Source organism: Herpailurus yagouaroundi, unplaced genomic scaffold (assembly GCF_014898765.1).
Source record: "Herpailurus yagouaroundi ecotype Mexico unplaced genomic scaffold, PumYag 142, whole genome shotgun sequence".
Taxonomy (NCBI): domain Eukaryota; kingdom Metazoa; phylum Chordata; class Mammalia; order Carnivora; family Felidae; genus Herpailurus; species Herpailurus yagouaroundi.
This window is the reverse complement of record NW_024412397.1, coordinates 36,511,046-36,531,383: the sequence shown is the minus strand read 5'-3', so window position 1 is coordinate 36,531,383 and position 20,338 is coordinate 36,511,046. Positions and strand designations below refer to the sequence as shown.

The 20,338-nt window shown below is 38.0% G+C and overlaps 1 protein-coding gene across 10 annotated transcripts in view; it reads left to right on the top strand.

The window, feature by feature from the left end:
• The window catches only part of KIAA1328 (KIAA1328 ortholog), a 350,349-nt gene that overhangs the window by 316,790 nt on the left and 13,221 nt on the right, over nt 1-20,338 (top strand). For 9 of the 10 annotated variants that reach the window (XM_040479016.1, XM_040479014.1, XM_040479020.1 and 6 more), the window contains one exon: nt 19,245-19,547. The exons of the other annotated variant lie outside the window; for it this stretch is intronic. In XM_040479016.1, the coding sequence (XP_040334950.1) occupies nt 19,245-19,455 (211 nt within the window). In that variant the 3' untranslated portion in view covers nt 19,456-19,547. Of the gene's footprint in view, nt 1-19,244; nt 19,548-20,338 lie in introns of those variants that run through there. 10 annotated transcript variants of the gene reach the window in all.

Genomic DNA, 20,338 nt, shown 5'->3' with positions numbered 1-20,338 from the left:
GGATGTCTTCTTTAGAGAAGTGTCTATTCATGTTTTCTGCCCATTTCTTCACTGGGTTATTTGTTTTTTGGGTGTGGAGTTTGGTGAGCTCTTTATAGATTTTGGATACTAGCCCTTTGTCTGATATGTCATTTGCAAATATCTTTTCCCATTCCGTTGGTTGCCTTTTAGTTTTGTTGGTTGTTTCCTTTGCTGTGCAGAAGCTTTTTATCTTCATAAGGTCCCAGTAGTTCATTTTTGCTTTTAATTCCCTTGCCTTTGGGGATGTGTCAAGTAAGAAATTGCTGTGGCTGAATTCAGAGAGGTTTCTCCCTGCTTTCTCCTCTAGGGTTTTGATGGTTTCCTGTCTCACATTCAGGTCCTTTATCCATTTTGAGTTTGTTTTTGTGAATGGTGTAAGAAAGTGGTCTAGTTTCATCCTTCTGCATGTTGCTGTCCAGTTTTCCCGGCACCATTTGTTATAGAGACTGTCTTTTTTCCATTGGATATTCTTTCCTGCTTTGTCAAAGATTAGTTGGCCATACGTTTGTGGGTCTAGTTCTGGGGTTTCTATTCTATTCCATTGGTCTTTGTGTCTGTTTTTGTGCCAATACCATGCTGTCTTGATGATTACAGCTTTGTACTAGAAGCTAAAGTCTGGGATTGTGATGCCTCCTGCTTTGGTCTTCTTCTTCAAAATTACTTTGGGTATTTGGGGCCTTTTGTGATTCCATATGAATTTTAGGATTGCGTGTTCTAGCTTCAAGAAGAATGCTGGTGCAATTTTGATTGGGATTGCATTGAATGTGTAGATAGCTTTGGGTAGTATTGACATTTTGACAATATTTATTCTTCCAACCCATGAACACAGAATGTTTTTCCATTTCTTTATATCTTCTTCAATTTCCTTCATAAGCTTTCTATAGTTTTCAGCATACACATCTTTTACATCTTTGGTTGGATTTATTCCTAGGTATTTTATGCTTCCTGGTGCAATTGTGAATGGTATCAATTTCTTTATTTGTCTTTCTGTTGCTTCGTTGTTAGTGTATAAGAATGCACCTGATTTCTGTACATTGATTTTGTATCCTGCGACTTTGCTGAATTTATGTATCAGTTCTAGCAGACTTTTGGTGGAGTCTATCGGATTTTCCATGTATAATATCCTGTCATCTGCAAAAAGTGAAAGCTTAGCTTCATCTTTGCCAATTTTCATGCTTTGATTTCCTTTTGTTGTCTGATTGCTGATGTTAGAACTTCCAACACTATGTTAAACAACAGCGGTGAGAGTGGACATCCCTGTTGTGTTCCTGATCTCAGGGAGAAAGCTCTCAGTTTTTCCCCGTTGAGGATGGTATTAGCTGTGGGCTTTTCATAAATGGCTTTTATGATGTTTAAGTATATTCCTTCTATCCCGAATTTCTCGAGGGTTTTTATTAAGAAATGATGCTGAATTTTGTCAAATGCTTTTTCTGCATCGATTGACAGGATCATATGGTTCTTATCTTTTCTTTTATTAATGTGATGTATCACATTGATTGATTTGTGAATGTAGAACCAGCCCTGCATCCCAGGAATGAATCCCACTTGATCATGGTGAATAATTCTTTTTATATGCTGTTGAATTCGATTTGCTAGTATCTTATTGAGAATTTTTGCATCCATATTCATCAGGGATATTGGCCTGTAGTTCTCTTTTTTTACTGGGTCTCTGTCTGGTTTAGGAATTAAAGTAATGCTGGCTTCATAAAATGAGTCTGGAAGTTTTCCTTCCCTTTCTATTTTTTGGAATAGCTTGAGAAGGATAGGTATTATCTGTGCTTTAAATGGTAGAATTCCCCTGGGAAGCCATCTGGTCCTGGGCTCTTTATTTGTTGGGAGATTTTTGATAACTGATTCAGTTTCTTCGCTGGTTATGGGTCTGTTCAAGCTTTCTATTTCTTCCTGTTTGAGTTTTGGAAGTGTGTGAGTGTTTAGGAATTTGTCCATTTCTTCCGGGTTGTCCAGTTTGTTGGCATATAATTTTTCATAGTATTCCCTGATAATTGCTTGTATTTCTGAGGGATTGATTGTAATAATTCCATTTTCATTCATGATTTTATCTATTTGGGTCATCTCCCTTTTCTTTGTGAGAAGCCTGGCTAAAGGTTTATCAATTTTGTTTATTTTTTCAAAAAACCAACTCTTGGTTTCATTGATCTGCTCTACAGTTTTTTTCAATTCTATATTGTTTATTTCTGCTCTGATCTTTATTATTTCTCTTCTTCTGCTGGGTTTGGGGGTGTCTTTGCCGTTCTGCTTCTATTTCCTTTAGGTGTGCTGTTAGATTTTGTATTTGGGATTTTTCTTGTGTCTTGAGATAGGCCTGGATTGCAATGTATTTTCCTCTCAGGACTGCCTTTGCTGCATCCCAAAGTGTTTGGATTGTTGTATTTTCATTTTCGTTTGTTTCCATATATTTTTTAATTTCTTCTCTAATTGCCTGGTTGACCCCTTTGTTCTTTAGTAGGGTGTTCTTTAATCTCCATGCTTTTGGAGGTTTTCCAGACTTTTTCTTGTGTTTGATTTCAAGCTTCATCGCATTGTGGTCTGAAACTATGCATGGTATGATCTCAATTCTTGTATACTTATGAAGGGCTGTTTTATGACCCCATATATGATCTATCTTGGAGAAGGTTCCATGTGCACTCGAGAAGAAAGTGTATTCTGTTGCTTTGGGATGCAGAGTTCTAAATATATCTGTCAAGTCCATCTGATCCAGTGTATCATTCAAGGCCTTTGTTTCTTTATTGATCCTGTGTCTAGATGATCTATCCAGTGTTGTAAGTGGAGTATTAAAGTCCCCTGCAATTACTACATTCTTATCAATAAGGTTGCTTACGTTTGTGATTGTTTTATATATTTGGGGGCTCCCGTATTCGGCGCATAGACATTTATAATTGTTAGCTCTTCCTGATGGATAGACCCTGTAATTATTATATAAAGCCTTCTTCATCTCTTGTTACAGCCTTTAATTTAAAGTCTAGTTTGTCTGATATAAGTATGGCTATAGAGTTAGATTTTTTTTAAGACTTTTTTTTAGAGCAGTTTTAGGTTCATAGTAAAATTAAGAGGAAGATACAGAAATTTTTCATATATCCCCTACCTTCACAGCTGCATAGGCTTCCTCATTATCAACACACCCCACCAGAGAGGTACATTTTATTACAATTGGTGAATCTACATTGACACATCATAATCAGCCAAAGTCCATAGTTTACATGGTATACTCATGATGTTTTACATTCTATAAGTTTTGACAGATTTATAATGACACATATCCACCAATTACATTGTCATACAGAGTGTTTGCACTGCCCCCCTGCTAGCCCCCAGCACCAGTGATCTTTTTTTTGTCTCCATAGTTTTGCCTTTTCCAGAATGTCATATGGTTGGAATCATACAGTATGTAGCCTTTCCAGCTTGGCTTCTTTATCTTAGTAATATGTATGTAAGTTCCCTCCATGTAATTCATGGCTTGATTTTTTTTTTTTTTTTTTTTTAGTGCTGAATAATATTCCGTTGTCTTTATGTACCACAGTTCACTTATCCATTCACCTACTGAAAGACATCTTGGTTGCTGTCAAGTTTTGGCTATTATGAATAAAGGAGCTATAAGTATCCATGTACACGTTTTTGGTTTTTTGTTTTTTTTTTTTTATTTTAAAAAAAAATTTTTTTTTCAACGTTTATTTATTTTTGGGACAGAGGGAGACAGAGCATGAACGGGCGAGGGGCAGAGAGAGAGGGAGACACAGAATCTGAAGCAGGCTCCAGGCTCCGAGCCATCAGCCCAGAGCCCGACGCAGGGCTCGAACTCACGGACCGCGAGATCGTGACCTGGCTGAAGTCGGACGCTTAACCGACTGCGCCACCCAGGCGCCCCCATGTACACGTTTTTGTATAGAAATGTTCTTAACTCTTTTGGGTAAATATCAAGGAGCACAATTACTGGATCATATGGTAAGAATATGCTTAGTCTTGTAAGAAACTGCCAAACTGTTCTCCAAAGTGATACCATTTTGCCTCCCCCCTAGCAATGTATGAAAGCTCCTATGCTCCATATCTCACCAGCATTTAGTGTTTTCAGTGTTCCAGATTTTGGCCATTCTGTTAAGTGTGTCGTGGTATCTTATTGTTTTAGTTTGCATTTCCCTGACGACATAAAATGTGGAGCATCTTTTCATATGCTTATTTTCCATCTGTATTTCTTCACACTAGTAAGGTATCTGATATGGTCTTTGGTCCATTTTTTAACTGGGTTGTTTGTTTTTTTTATTTTTGGGGTTTTTTTAATTTTTATTTATTTATTATTTTTGAGAGAGAGGGAGAGACAGCATGAGTGAGGAAGGGGCAGAGAGAGAGGAGACACAGAACTCGAAGCAGACTTCAGGCTCCAGGCTGTCAGCACAGAGCCTGATGAGGGGCTCTGCAGGATCATGACCTGAGCTGAAGTCAGACACTTAACCAACTGAGCCACCCAGATACCCCTTTATTATTGGGTTTTAAGTGTACTTTATGTATTTTGGATAATAGTCCTTATCATATGTGTCCTTTGCAAATATTTTCTCCCAGTCTGTGGCTTGCCTTCTCATTCTCTTGACATTTTCTTTTGCAAAGCTGAAGTTTTTTAATTTTAATGAAGTTCATCATATCAATTATTACTTTTATGGATAGTGCCTTTGGTGTTGTATCTAATAAGTAATCACCATACTCAACGTTCTCTGGCTTTTCTCCTGTTTATCTTCAGGGATTTTCTAGTTTTGTATTTTACCTTTAGGTCTGTGGCCCATTTTTATTATTTTATTCTTTTTAATTTTTAAAGATTTATTTATTTATTTTTGAGAGAAAGAAAGTGTGAATGGAAGAGGGGCAGAGAGATAGGGAGAGAAAGAGAATCCCAAGCAGGCTCCACATTGTCAGTGCGGGGCCCAACCTAGGGCTTGAACCCACAAACCATGAGATCATGACCTGAGCTGAAGTCAGATGCTTAACCAACTGAGCCACCCAGGCATACCAAGTCTATAGCCCATTTTCAGTTAATTTGTATGAAAGTTGAAAGGTCTGTGTCCAGAATTATTTTCTTAAATATGGATGTCCATTTGTCCCAGACGATGTTTGAACATTTGTTAAAAAGGCTGTCTTTGCTCCAGTATATTGCCTTTTTTCTTTTGTCGAAAGATCACTTGATTTTACTTAATGTGGGTCTAATTCAGGGCTTTCTATTTCGTTCCATTGATCTATCTGTCTGTTATTTTACCAATACCACACTGTCTTGAGTACTGTAGCTTTATAGTAAGTCTTAAAGTCAGGTAGTGTCAGTCCTCTCCAACTTTATTCTTCAATATTGTGTTGGTTATTCTTGATCTTTTTTCTCTCCATATAAGCTTTAGAAGCAGTTTGTCAGTATCCACAAAATAACATGCTGGGATTTTCATTGGATTGATTGCATTGAATCTATAGATCATCTGCAAAGAACTGACATCTTGACAATATTGAGTCTTCCTATCCATGAATGTGGAATATCTCTCCATTTACTTAGTTCTTTGATTTTGTTCATCAGAGTTTTGTAGTTTTCCTCATGTAGATCTTGTATATATTTTTGTTATATTTATAATGAAGTATTTCACTTGGAGGGATGCTGGCATAAATAGTATTGTATTTTTTTATTTCAAATTGTACTCGTTCATTACAGTATATAGTGATTGACTTTTGTATATGAACCTTGTATCCTGTAACCTTGGCTGTAATCACTTATGAGTTCCAGGAGTTTTTGTTGATTCTTTTGGAATCTCTACATAGACAGTCATGTCATCGGTGAACAAAAACAGTTTTATTTCCTTATTCCTACCTTTTATTTCCTCTTTCTGTCTTATTACAGTAGCTAGGTTTGTCAGTATGAAGTGGTGAGAAAATATCCATGTGTCATACCTGCAAGTTTCTCAACTTATTAAGTATAGCATGATGGTAGCTTTGGGTTTTTTGTAGATATTCTTTATCAGTTGAAGAAGTTCCCTTTATTCCTAGTTTACTGAGAATTTTTATCATTAATGGGTTATTGATATGATCATGTGTTTTTCTTTTTCAGCCTGTGGATGTGATAGATTACATTAATTGATTTTTCTAATGTTGAATCAACCTTGCATATCTGGGATAAATACCAATTGGTTGAGGACTTTTGCATCTATGTTTATGAAAGATATTGGTCTGTAGTTTTCTTGTAGTTTCTTTGTCTGGTTTTGGTGTTAGGGTAATGCTGGCCTCATAAAATGTGTTAGGAATAATTCCCTCTCGTTCCATCTTCTGAAAGAGATTATAGAGAATTGGTCTAATTTATTCCTTAAATGTTGGTGGAATTCACCAGTGAACCCCTCTGGGCCTTGAGCTTTCTGTTTTGTAACATTATTAATTATCAATTCAATTTCTTTAGTAGATATAGGCCTATTCAGATTATCTATTTCTTCTTGTGTGATTTTTGGCCGTTGTGTCTTTCAGGGAGTTGGTTCATTTCATCTGCGTTATCACATTTGTGGCAATAGCTGTTCATAGTATTTTTCAATTATCCTTTCAATGTTCATGGGCTCTTTGGTGACATCTCCTCTTTTATTTCTGATATTAGTAATATCTGTCATAGCTCTCTGGTTTTTTTTCTTAGTTAGCCTGGCTAAAAGCTTATCAATTTTATTATTGATCTTTTCAAAGAACTAGCTTTTGGTTTCATTGATTCTCTATTGATTTCTTATTTTCATTACATTGGTTTCTACTCTTATTGTTTATTTTCTTCTTACTGTAGATTTAATCTGCTTTCTTCTAGTTTCATAAGGTGGATACTCAGGTGACTGATTTTTACATTTCTTTTTTTCTGATATGTGCATTTATTGCTATAAATTTCCCTCTAAGCACTACTTTTGCTGTATCTCACAAACTTTCTTAAGTTGTATTTTCATTTTTCTTTAGTTAAAAATATTTTTTAGGGGCGCCTGGGTGGCGCAGTCGGTTAAGCGTCCGACTTCAGCCAGGTCACGATCTCGCGGTCCGTGAGTTTGAGCCCCGCGTCGGGCTCTGGGCTGATGGCTCAGAGCCTGGAGCCTGTTTCCGATTCTGTGTCTCCCTCTCTCTCTGCCCCTCCCCCATTCATGCTCTGTCTCTCTCTGTCCCAAAAATAAATAAACATTGAAAAAATATTTTTTAGTTTATCTTTAGATTTATTCCTTGCTTCATGTATTATTTAGAAGTAATGTTGTTTAATCTCCATGTACTTTGGGATTTCCCAAGTATCTTTCCATTTTTGATTTGTAACTTAATTCCACTATGAGGTAAGAGTAGACATTCTATTCTTTTCAATCAGTATGATTTATATTCTTTTCAATTTGTTAAGGTGTGTGTTACAGCCCCAAATGTGACCTATCTAGTGAATGTAAAGTTAATTTTTGTATAAAGTATGAGGTTTATACTGAAATAATTCTGCTTCTTCTCTTTCTTCTCCTTCTCCTTCCTCTCCTCCTTCTCCTCCTTCTTCTCCTTCTCCTCCTTCTCCTTTCTCTCCTTCCTCTCCCCCTTTTCTTCTTCCTCTTCTCCTTCCTCTTCTTCCACTCCTCTCCTTCCTCTCCTTCTTCCTCTCTTTCCTCTCCTTCTTCTTCTCTTTCCTCTCCTCCTTCTCCTTCTCCTTCTTCCTCCTCTCCCCCTTCCTCCTTCACCTCCTCCTCCTGTTCTTCTTTTCCTCTTCCTCCTCTTTTTCTTCACTTCCTCCTCCTCCTCCTCCTCCTCCTCCTCCTCCTCTTTCTTCATATGGGTGTCCAATTATTGCAACATTATTTGTTGAAAAGATTATATTTCTCTACTGAATTGGCTTAACACATCTGTAAAAACCTCAATTGCTAATATTTGTGTTGGTATATTTCTGGACTCTTATTTTTTCTATTGATCTGTGTCTATCTATTCTTTATTGACACCACATTGTTTGATTAATATAGCTTTACAGTAAGTCTTAAAACCATGTTATGTGAGCCTTCCAACTTTGTTTTCTTCTTCATAATTGTTGTGGCTGTTCTAGTTCCTTTTCCTTCTCATATAAGAAACTGAGTCTTAAGCTCGGAGCCTGGATCCTGTTTCAGATTCTGGGTCTCCCTCTCTCTCTCTGCCCTTCCCCTGCTTGCTCTTTGTCTCTCTCTCAAAAAAAGAAATAAACATTTCAAAATTTAAAAAAAAAAAGAAACTGAGCCTTAGATGAAAAAGTAAAGATTACAAAAAAATATAAATTATAACATGAGTAAGAGATTATACTCTGTTAGCTGTGTCTTTTAATGTGTTATATTAAAATTGTTCTTTATTGCCTCCATACACTCATTGACTTTCTGGTAAATTCTTTAAGCTCCTTTCAAGGTACACTGACTTTGTATAGTATTCATTCTACAGCTTATTAGCACCTTAAGAAGAAATATGTTAAATTAGAGTTAATAAAGTCCTGTTATGATAGCACCTCTGTTGATTGGAGAGCAAGACACAGGTTCTGAGTAGTACCCTCAATCCAATGTCTGCACACATCTGAATTTCTCTCTATCAATATGAGTAGTTCTTCTATAAGATCTGCAGTTTCCTAGGCAGGTTCAAGACCACCCTGTTATTCTAACTAGCCTTTTTGCTGATGTTCGACAAGTGATTGCGAAGCGCTTATAAAATACGTCATATCTTCTGTAAGTGCTTTAGAAATCTGAATGGCAGCCTAGGTTTGCTTTAGCAATTAAAGAACTTTTGAGAAAAGCTATTTAGGGTTCCTGAGAAGACCTATGTGAGGACTCCTGGCCCAGTATGGTAATTGGTTATCCTTCTACTTTCTATATAAAGCCATTCTTTCTTGAAATGGTACCATTACTTTTCTTCCATCCAGGTAAGGATAATATATAGGGATATAAAGAACCATAAGAAAGACTATAAACACGGGTGCCTGGGTGGGTCAGTCATTTACACTTCTGGCTTCGGCTCAGGTCATGATCTTGTATTTATTGAGCTCAAGCCCTGCATTGGGCTCTGTGCTGACAGCTCAGAGCCTGGAGCCTGCTTCAGGGATTCTGTATCTCCCTCTCTCTCTGCCCCTCCCACCTCACGCTTTGTCTCTCTCTCTCTCTCTCTAAAATAAATATTGAAAAAAAAATTTAAAGAAAGACTATAAACAAATGTTCTCTATAAATACAGATTTTTTAAACCCCAAAATAATTGTGATGAATCTAATTTAATAGTACATGCAAAGAATAATACTATATAACCAAGTAGAATATATTCTAGGAACTAGAATGTGGTTTCTATTTTGGAAGCCAAAAACAGAATATTGCTTAACAATATATCAGGGGCGCCTGGGTGGCGCAGTCGGTTAGGCGTCCGACTTCGGCCAGGTCACGATCTCGCGGTCCGTGAGTTCGAGCCCCACGTCGGGCTCTGGGCTGATGGCTCAGAGCCTGGAGCCTGTTTCCGATTCTGTGTCTCCCTCTCTCTCTGCCCCTCCCCCGTTCATGCTCTGTCTCTCTCTGTCCCAAAAATGGATAAACGTTGAAAAAAAAAAAAAACAATATATCAAAGAAGAAAAAGTTTATTATCACCTCAATATATACTGAAAAGTTACTAAGTAAAATTAATTTTTCATTCTTGAATTTAGTAAGCCAAAAGAGGAAATACCTAACATAATAAAGAATATCTGGATGGCAGATACTTAATTGTGAAACAATAGATAATTCCTGTTAGATCAGCATTATACAAAGGTGCCTATAAAGCCAACAGTTTTAGGGGCCCTTGGGTGACTCAGTCGGTTAAGTATCCAACTCTTGGCTGCGGCTTAGGTCATGATCTCACAGTTCATGATTTTGAGCCCTGCATCTGGCTCTGTGCTAACAGCATGGAGCCTGCTTGGGATTCTCTGTCTCCCACTCTCTCTGCCCTTCCCCCACTTGCACTCACTCTCTCGTAAATAAATAAACATTTTTAAAAGTCTTTAAAAAAAAACCCTATAGTTGTAGCATTTCCCTAAAAGTGTTAGCCAGTACAATAATATAAGAATAAATAATGCAAATAATAGAAAACTCGTAAACCCTGTCATTATTTATATTCAATAAAATTGCTCACCAGTAAAACCCATAAGAAATCAACTGAAACAATAACCTAAGGAAATTGAGAGAGTTCAATAATGTACAAAACTTAATTACTATAAATCTCCATACCAGCATATTTATAATTTTTTAAGTTTATTTATTTATTTTGAGAGTGAAAGAGAGAGAGAGAGCATGTGCACATGGACACATGAGTGGAGAAGGGGTAGAAAGAGAGGGAGACAGAGAATCCCAAGCAGGCTCCATGCTGTCAGTGCAGAGCCTGACACAAGGGTCAGACCCACAAACCATGAGATCCTGACCTGAGCCTAAACCAAGAAGTGGATGCTCAACCAACTGAGCCACCCAGGTGCCCCAGCATTAGCTATTTTAAAAAATATTAGGGAATTCCTGATAATAAACCTAAAAGAAATTTGTGTAACCTCTCTGAAAATGTATTTCCTAGCTAATTAATTGCAAAATAATATTTATCTTTTCTATTTCTTGAGATACCAATAAGATGACAGTAAGTAAATGTTTTTAAAGGTATAAAGTCACAAAAATAAGTGCAATAGAGAAGTCATCAATATATCAGAGATTTATGTACACTTTTGGAAAATGGAAAATGAATGGAGGATTAATAACTTACTAAATAGAATAGAAGAAGCTACCACATAGAAAGCACTGACAAAGGTATTCACACAAAAAGAGAGTGATGTCAGAACTTTGGAAAGGTTTGGCAATTAGAAGCAATGTGCACAATGGAAAATAGTGATTTGAGGTGGGACTAAAAATATTATGGAATGGACATTTGAAGTAATAATTTAAAAACCCAGTACCTCTGCCACAGTACCATCCATATATGGAATATTAGTCGCAAAGAGAAGACTGGAGATTAACTATGGAGAGATTCAACAGAGAAGAGACATTAAGGAATGTCATACTTTGGAAGGTGAGATGGCAGAAAGGGCTGAAAATAGGATAGATTCAAAGTCTACAAATGGGAAAGTTGGCTCCCTCCCTGCCTCAGAAGTATACCACACATCCTTCCCATGTAGAATATTGGAAGATTCTTCTCTGAAGAAGCTTTATAATCCCAGAAAAAAAGACCTCCACATACTGATGGGAGTGGGATTGCAAACTCTACATTTAACCTTTTAAAGAACTGCCATACTGCTTTCCAAAAAGGTTAAATGTAGAGTTTGCAATCCCACTCCTATTTATCTACCTAAGACAAATGAAAACATATGTCCATGCTAAAATTTGCACATTTTACATATGCTAAATGAAAAAGACAGTCACAAAAGACCATATATTGTATGATTTTATTTATATGAAATGTCCAGGTAAATTTATGGAAATAGATAGTGGTTGTCTAGGGCTGGGAGAGGGGGTAGAAATAGAAAGTGACTGCTAATAGGTATAGGGTTTCTTTGGCAGGGGCAATGAAAATGTTTTCAAATTAAATTATAATAGTTGCCTATTTCTTAATAAACTAAAAACCACTGAGGTGTATGCTTTAAATACGTGTAACTTCTGCATGTATTTTTTATTTCAATAAAACAGTTTAAAGTTTATAAAGAAGCGATCAGCCACATTGAATGCTGCAGAGACATTATGTAAAATAAGGGCTACAAAAATTCCATTTGATTTAACAATACGGAGGTCTTTGATGAATTTGGCAATTTCAATTTTAGCGGTGTGGTAGAAGATGAAAGCCAGATTGTAATAAATTGAGAAATGGTTTGGTTATGAAAGGAGAGATCTTCTTAAGCACTCATGATTAACCAGTAAGCAGGAAAAGATTGAAGGTTCTAGAGTGGATAGTCAATACAAAAACGTTCCTAAGAAACATAAATGGAGTGGTTAGTCTTATCTAAAAGAAGGATCACTTCCTTCAGTGTGAAAGGAAGAAATGATGAGTGCTGAAAGACTTGTAAACTTGATAGAGTAAAGACAATTTCTCTTTAATGACCTCTGTTTTCTCTGAAATGGGAAGCGAGGCCATCTGTTTAAGAAACTAGTGAGAAGGGGGGAAATGAGAACAAAACAACTGATGAGAGAAATACAGTAGCTTTGTCAGAAAATGTTTAGCACCTACATAAGATTAGTGACTATGGATTTATATTGGATCTGCTCTTTGCTTTTTTCTCTGAACATTGTTTTATTTACACTAAGTTGCCCAGCTATTAACTCATAGAAAAGGCAGACATTCATGCACTGTTATGCTTTTGCCAGGTTTAGGGGAGAGGACAGAAAGACAGTGGACACATTATTAAGAGCATTGTTAAATAAGTGATTGGAATGCCGGACCATGAAATTGAAGTTGAATAAGGGATCAAGGGCTGGGAAGAAAGTATGCTGTTAATGGTCCCACCAGGACAGAGAATTTTAGTGATCTTGTTCACCACTTTAATCTTCATTCTTAGAACAAAAATTGTTTGAATTAATGGTCTGATGAGATCAATGAGCAGAGACAGTGGAAGTAGTTGAAAAAGTAAGCTTGTGGTTAAGATGTGGGCATCAGGAAGTAGTAGGATGTTTGAATTACTGATTTCAGAAAAGATGCCATGTTAGTTGATGGCAAGTTACAGGATATGAAGAGTTGGGCTTGCTGAGAGAGTCTTTGACCTGAGATATCAAAGAACCAAGAAGTCAGAGTGTTGGTCCAATGTCATCCATGTGATGTTGACATTAGCAGGAATGATGGTAAGAGGTGAATTGAAAGAAAAGACTGATCCAAGCGTTAACATCTTCAGTGGCTGAGATTGAGTGGGTAAATAGATGATATAGATGAAGAAAGGTTGAGAGTGGTAGACCAGACGACAGGATACTCAGAGCAATAGGAACTTAATGTACTGGGGGAATAGTGATCAAAAAACAATAATGGAAGCAGTGATGATTCCAGTACTGCCCTTTGACCATGAAATACATAGGGTATGTTGAGTGTAAACAATGCCCACTGAGAAGAATGGAGGGAAAGCATTGACCTCAGCAAGAGAGCCAGGTTCCAGTTAAAATAAAAGTTGAAGGAGGTTCTCTAAGAAGAGTACCAAATATAGCCAAGTATATCATGAAGCAAAAGCTCCAGAAGTGTTGAAGGCCATAGGAAGGGGTGGGAATAAAGAGAGAAAATACAGAATATAATAAAGGTAGCAGTAGTTTGCTAACCTATGATGGATTGGAGTGGGGAATACCTTTGGGCATTGATCAATTGAGAGAAGGAATAAGAAACATAGTTGATTTCATCTCAAAAAACCTTGCACCTAACCGAAGTGCTCTTCGTTAAAAATAATGTTGTAAAAAAATTAGTATGGAAAAAAATGTTCCAGTATACCAAATGAAAAAGTAGTTTACACAAACCATATGTGTAGTAACCTTTTTTGTAAGATGAGAAGAAGAGTATGTGGGTGGGTAATACTTTTGAGAATGTTTGAAATATATGGTGATTTTTTAAAAGACTAGCTGTCAAAAAAATGCCTATGGAGGAAGGCACTAAGATTTAAAATTTAAGCCACTGGCCCATTCATTTTTTTTTTCCAACAATATTTAACACCTACCTACCTTGTGTCAGATACCATTCTTGACACTGGAGATAATATCAGTTAACACAATAATGACCCTACCCTCACAGAGCCCATGACTGGTGAAAGAGATAAACAAAAAATCATGTATTTTAGGTAGTATTGAGTGATATAAAGAAAATAAAACACCATAATGAGATAAAGTGACCATGGTATGATGGCTATTTCAGATAGAGCGTTTAGGGAAGGGCTCTTTGAAGACGTGACATTAATGAATAGAGTGGGCAAGCAAGATCTGACAGCAGAGCATCCTAAGCGGGGAATACAGCACATGCTCAGGCCCAGAGGTAGCTGGATTGATGGAGAGGACCAGGATTTAAAGGAAAAAAAAATGAATTCTGTTTAGGATAATTTGACATGCCAATCAGGCAGCGGTTGGGCATGTGAGTCTGGGACTCGAGAACAAGCTTCATATTGGAGCTATACATTTAGGAGTTGTTGACATATGGATATTAAAAGTCATACGAATGAGTGGAACTACCTAAGATATGACAACTAAGGATTGAGCCCTGGGACATGCCATCATTTAAAAGGCAAGAGAAGAGGACAGTAATCAGGAAAGGTCTGAAATCACAAAAGATGAAAACCAGTAATGTGAAGGAAAAGCTCCAGAGGCTGCATCCTCCCCTGGGCTTTTCCTCGTTCCAGGAGGCAGCCAACACTGGAACGAGAGTTCTAGAGGGACACAATTAATGCCAGTACAGCCAAATTCAAATTGCTTCCTGGATGGGAGTGGCAGAATAAACCAAATAAGCCTTCTCACCTTATCGCCTCTCCATAAGGAAGCTAGTTAAGTCAGCCTGTGTGCCAGGGTAACTCCTGACTACCAACTCGGTGAGGTACAGAGGCAAGAAAGGCCCACATAGTCGATGCCTATGGCTAAAAATAGAGTCTGAGTTTTTCGAGGGATGGTATTTTATGGATGTGAATTAGTTACTTATCCTTTTAAATTAACTGCATACCAAACTCCCATCAGGGCCAGGCCAAACTAATCAACTTTTTAATCTCCTGTCATATGTCACCTCAGCACACTTAAGACACACTGCTCACAGAACACAGTTTGATAACTAAACAGTGCTCTTTGCTGTATTTAGTGTAAAATGCTATAGGAATTCATTTTGTATTTTGCTTTACTGCTATATAATTCTGGTATAAAATTGAGTGATTTCTCAAGCTGTGGTATTTAAAACGATCTTTATTAATTTGTTGCTTTTTAATCTGCAAATTATGCGGTCTTTCCTGATGGAAAAAGTACTGTTAAAAACACTTGTTGAATGAAATTAGCTATGAGGTGCCACTGAAATCCGAGGCCCTTGTCTACCACAGCCTTTCTGATTTCTCTGCCACAGTGTAATCCGTGATTAAGTATGGCTTCTAGAGAAATGAAGTCTATATGATAACAGCAGAACCATGAAGATAAGCATTTATACTTCAGGGTAAATTAAATTATTGGCAAAAAGATAGCCCAGTTGATTAGAAATGTGGATATGTTCACACTGAGTTACAACTAATCATACTATACTTTTCAAATAAAATGTAATTGGAAACAGCAACCATTTTCTTCACTTTTCCTTTAGTTATACATCTTCTTTATCTTGGCAGAGAGACTAAAGAACACAAGTCTAGGAAGTCAAGTTGCCTGGATTAAAAACCCTTTGGTTCTGCCACTCACTTGCTGTGTGACCCTAATCAGTTCACGTATAGCTCTCTGGACCTCAGTTTCCTCATCAGTAAAATAAGAGAATTATTCCAAATGATGTCTAAGACCCAGTCCTCCATGACTAAGCATTATTAGTGTTTGCCAATATCCAGTTCCCCTCCCCTTCTGGAGCCACATGACTAGTTCTGGCCAATCATATATAAGGATAAGTGTTTGCCATTTCCCGGCTATAGCAACCTATATACAATTCTTCAGCTTCCCTGCCTGCCAAGACAATAGGGAAGCTTCCATGTTCCAGGTGGTGCAGCCAGAAGATAGTGAACCCACTCTCTGCCTGGACCTCCTTTAAGCATATGGCATAAGCATAAAATAGATTTGAGTCATGTTAAGCCATTGGAGTTTTGAGGCTAATTTGTCCTGGTGCATAACCTAACTTATCCTAACACATCAGATCTAACTTTCTATGGTTTTGTGGGTCACTCTTTCCATGTTCTAGAGATTTTTTTTTTACTCTATTATATGTGGATAAGAGTACTATGAAGGAATTTGAAGCCCACAACTTTTTTTCAAATGGTTAAATAAGTTGGTACCTATTAAATCAGTCTTTAAACACAAATCCCTATCATTACTCTCTGTTTCAGCTTGTTTCTCTGAAAGATTGATTTCTGACACACTTTCTGATTCCCAATTATTTTGGCTCTAATTTTTTAATGGAGAAAGTAGCTGGTTTATTTCCTCATTCAGAGTATCTCTCCCTAGCTGTTTTAAGCATGAAATTGTATAGAAAAGTACAGCTTTCCATTGTTTCTAACTTTTAAAAAAAGTCTTGGCAGTCCGTATAAAGAGATGAATGTTACCATTGCCAGGTGTCTCCAAGGAAGATTCAAACAAAGCCCGTGCCTTGAGCATGAAGTAGATCTGTCTTTATGATAAACTTTCTTGGAAGCAGTACCCAACTCATTGGCTTACACTTTAAGATGTTTTGGTTGAACACAGAAACCACTGTGTTGAATGACAGATATAATTGTATTGAACAGTGTCTTAATGCTGTGAGAATAAAAACTGCAAAAAAAAAAAATCTGCTGAAAGGAATTTCAGTTTACAGTTTTTCATATCATAGAAAATGATGACATTTCCATGCATGAAATATAATCTGATTTTGCCTGGGACTTGAGGGCAGGGTGAGGTACATAACTTATGAAACCAACGCAAAGTGAAAATGTGGGGTCCGTTGTTCAAAAAGTAGGATGAAAATGTGCAGTTAAAGGTCCTAAAATGCAAAGCTTTTTCTTTTAAGAAGAAACGTATAAAGCATAACCAGTAATGGTGATTCGTGAGTAATAACATACACCTGCAGATAGCAAAAAAATGTATATTTTTGTGGTCATAATTTTATATAACAAATAATAATACTTTGCTAATGTGATAACTTGACTGATCCTAAGATTTTTCTGGCTGGCTTTTCTTTAAATTCATTTATTAGATCATCAAAATTGATTCATTTAGCAAGTTTATTTTAAATGATACAATTAAAAGCAAATCAGTCACTCTCGGCAAATGAAATAGCGCACATAATTTCTGGCAATTTTTAATTTTGAGAAGAATATTTCTGCTGATACTACTGACACTGGAAGTGTTAGGGATATATTAAAGGCTCTGACAAAACTGGGATAGATTTCTGATAAATGATTTAAAAATATAAATTTCAGTATCTCTTGAGCTGATGACACAGAGCAATTTTTCTAAAAAGATTCGATTCTTTATACACATTAGCTTTATGTGTGTCAGAAAATCTAATTTTAAGTATAAGTTTGTACTGTGTTGTTTTTCCCTGGCTTTTCCTATAACTTGTAGAGGTCATACAAGAAACCAAAAGTCACTTAATGATTTGTATATAATTCTAAACTCCTACTTTTGCTTTCTATTGCTGTATCTTTCATGATGTAGGAAAATTAATTTTAAAACTGTCTTCCTCACTAGTTCATTTGAAGCTGCATGTGAAAATAGTGTTCTTTTCCATCAGATGCGACAGTCTTTAACATTTAATTGCTATTTCTGAACCTGTGGATATTTGCTTTGCAATGATGCAGCAGTTTTTAAGACCAGATTCTAAACTCCTCAAAGAATTCTGATATTTCTTAGATATGCTTTATTGCAATGTCCATGTATATACTTTTATTTTATAATAATTTACTAACGTGTTATTGCCTAAACACCACCATTCCCATCTCCGCGCTCAGGCCAGAGAGCTAATGTTTCGCCTTGGGGACAGGATCTGGGAAAAGACAGGCAAGCCAGCCTCTCACTGCTGCTGCCGCTGCTTGCCTTCACCATAACCGTAACCAATCTGGGCCCAGGTCCTAGCCCAGCCACACCCCTGGCGCCCTGCAGTGCCCCAGGCTGCTTCTGGTATGAATGTGCACACCAGGAAGGCAGGCCAGCTGTTTGGCATAGGCACTGCCCATTGCCCACTGTGCCTGTGGGTCCAAACCCACATATGCATACCCAGCACATCTCCTCTGCTAACACACCTGCTCCCTGGTCTCATCAGACTTCAAAAACACAAGGTCAAAGATAAAATCAAGAGCTTCAAGACCACAACAGAAGAGCATTAAGCCAAGTCCAGGGCCCTGTGCAGATGCACAGGTCACACATGCCCTGCTTGAGGCTTCATGACGTATCTGTAGAAATTACTTGCCCCTCATATGAATGAATGTGGAGGCAGATACATTTATGCCTTTGACATTCCATACTGGACATACATACAAATAGGCCGTGGATGAGGATACATATTATTGGCCACCACTAGTTTCTCTGCCTCTATGCTGCCCTAAGCTTACCTTTGTTTTGTTTTGTTTTATTTTTATTTAGAGAGAGCGTGCGCACATGGGCAGGAGAGGGGCAGAGAGAGAGGAAAAGAGAATCCCAAGCAGGTTCCTAGCTGTCGGCATAGAGCCTGATGCAGGGCTCAATCTCATGTACCATGAGATCAAGACCTGAGCCAAAATCAAGAGTCAGACACTGAACCGACTGAATCATCCAGGTGCCCCTAAACTTACCCTTTCTGATGAAAATGCTAGACACCAAGGCAGACTTTCTTTGGAGGGGGCTCTTTATAGATTCACATGAGAGTGTCTTTTCCCAAGGTTCTAGAGAAAGTGGGAGTAAGATAGCAGGAAGGGAACTAGTATTTACTGAGTACTTATTATGTTATTTTATACCAACCAATTAATTTAATTGTAACAGCAGTTCTGTTAGCCTTTTATGCATGAGAAACTGAACTGAGAGGTTGAAGAACTTTCCCAAGATCATACAGCCTGCAAATGGTAGAGCAGAGATCTAAACCAGGTCTGGCTGGCTGCAAAGACTTTGAGAGGCAGCTTTAGTGTCCTGGATGTGAGCACTGGAGACAAACTACCTGGGTCCAAATCCTGACTTGGTCATATAATGGCTTCATGTTGGATGAGTTACTTCCTGAGCCTCAGTTTCCTTGTGTATATAGTGGAGATCAGACTAGTATAATACCTACTTCACTGGGTTGTTTAGAGGGTTAAGTGAAGGTTGAATATATATAAAGCGTTAAGAACAGTGCCTGACACTTAGTAAGCTTGCAATAAATGTTACTATGTCTGTCATTACTATTGTCAAATTCCTTTGCCCACTCCACAGTCTCCCTTCACAGGTTAGGAAAGAATGTTAACGATCAGCAGAAGAGAAGAGCTTACAGACAGACAGCAGGAGCCTTCTGCTGTTTACCTTCTCTAAAGTTCCCCTAGAAGGCCCTCTTGGAAATGACGTGAGCGGTGATCTGATTCTCACCCCAGGCAGCCCAACTCTGTAGGCTTCTTGGATTCTAATGTTCCATCAGTCTGATCATTTTCTGTCTGGGTTGTGTGTGTGTTGCAGGTATGAGACCTCTCTGTTGGATTTGGTTCAATCTCTGAGTCCAAAGTCTGCTCCCAAACCTCAGCCCCATCCCTCCAGAGAAGCTGGGGCCTGGAATCACAGTACTTGCCGATTTAGTCCTCGAAAATCAATCTGGAACAAGGTGGGGGCAGGCAGGACCCCTGAAGACCTGGAGGAGAATCAAATTCTGGAAGATATCTTTTTCATTTGACATTGAAACACATGCTACAAAATTTCCATCAGAAATGTGTGGGCTTCTTTATGTACTGATCTAGGGTGTTAAATTATTTGATGGCAAAGTAACCGTGTCTCTCCCATACTAGCATCCTGTTGTGTATTGAACACAGAAATCATTCTACGAACCCGGAGTGGTTTTGGTCAGACCAATCAGTAGGTAACACATTAAGGGGTTATGGGGGTGGAGGGTAGTATCTTTTCTAGGCCAAGCCTTGTCATATTCGGCCTGATTTCAAGTGTGTTTCCTTCTCAATACTTTATTGGAAAAGGTTGGCTTTCTTTCGTATACAAGGAAAATGTTTTCACTGAAAAGATCCCTCTGATTTCAAAGTAGCCGCTTTGTAACATAAGCAGTTTCAGAAAGACCCTTTACCTCTCCTTTACCTCTGTTCCCTCACTGCCTGCCTCTTTGTACGTGTAGCCATTGAATCCCAAAGTTGGAGCTCCTGTGCCTATGCTTACAAGCAACCCTGGGGACTAATTGTGAGCCAGTATCAGTAGTCATCAGCCCAGCAGCTGCCCATCCCTCAACCAAGGGGCACAATGGGCTAGGGGGAGGGACCCACCCAACCCTTGGAAACCAGCATTAAATCACACAACAGAGTGACTACCCTCAGGAAACAAAATGGAGGCACAGGCCTAAAGTGCTTTTCCTGCCGTCCACCCATTTCCCAGGATAAATAAGAGCAATATCTCAGTACGTCTTATTGGCCCAAGTGTCTATATTCTTCACTCTTCGGAACTGCCCATGGCTGTATCTGGGGAAGATGGCAGAGCTAGAGAGGGGCATCAGCTACCACAGGCTGATAGGCTCTCCCCAGGCCTCCCTCCTACCTATGAGGATCAAAGGCCCTGGT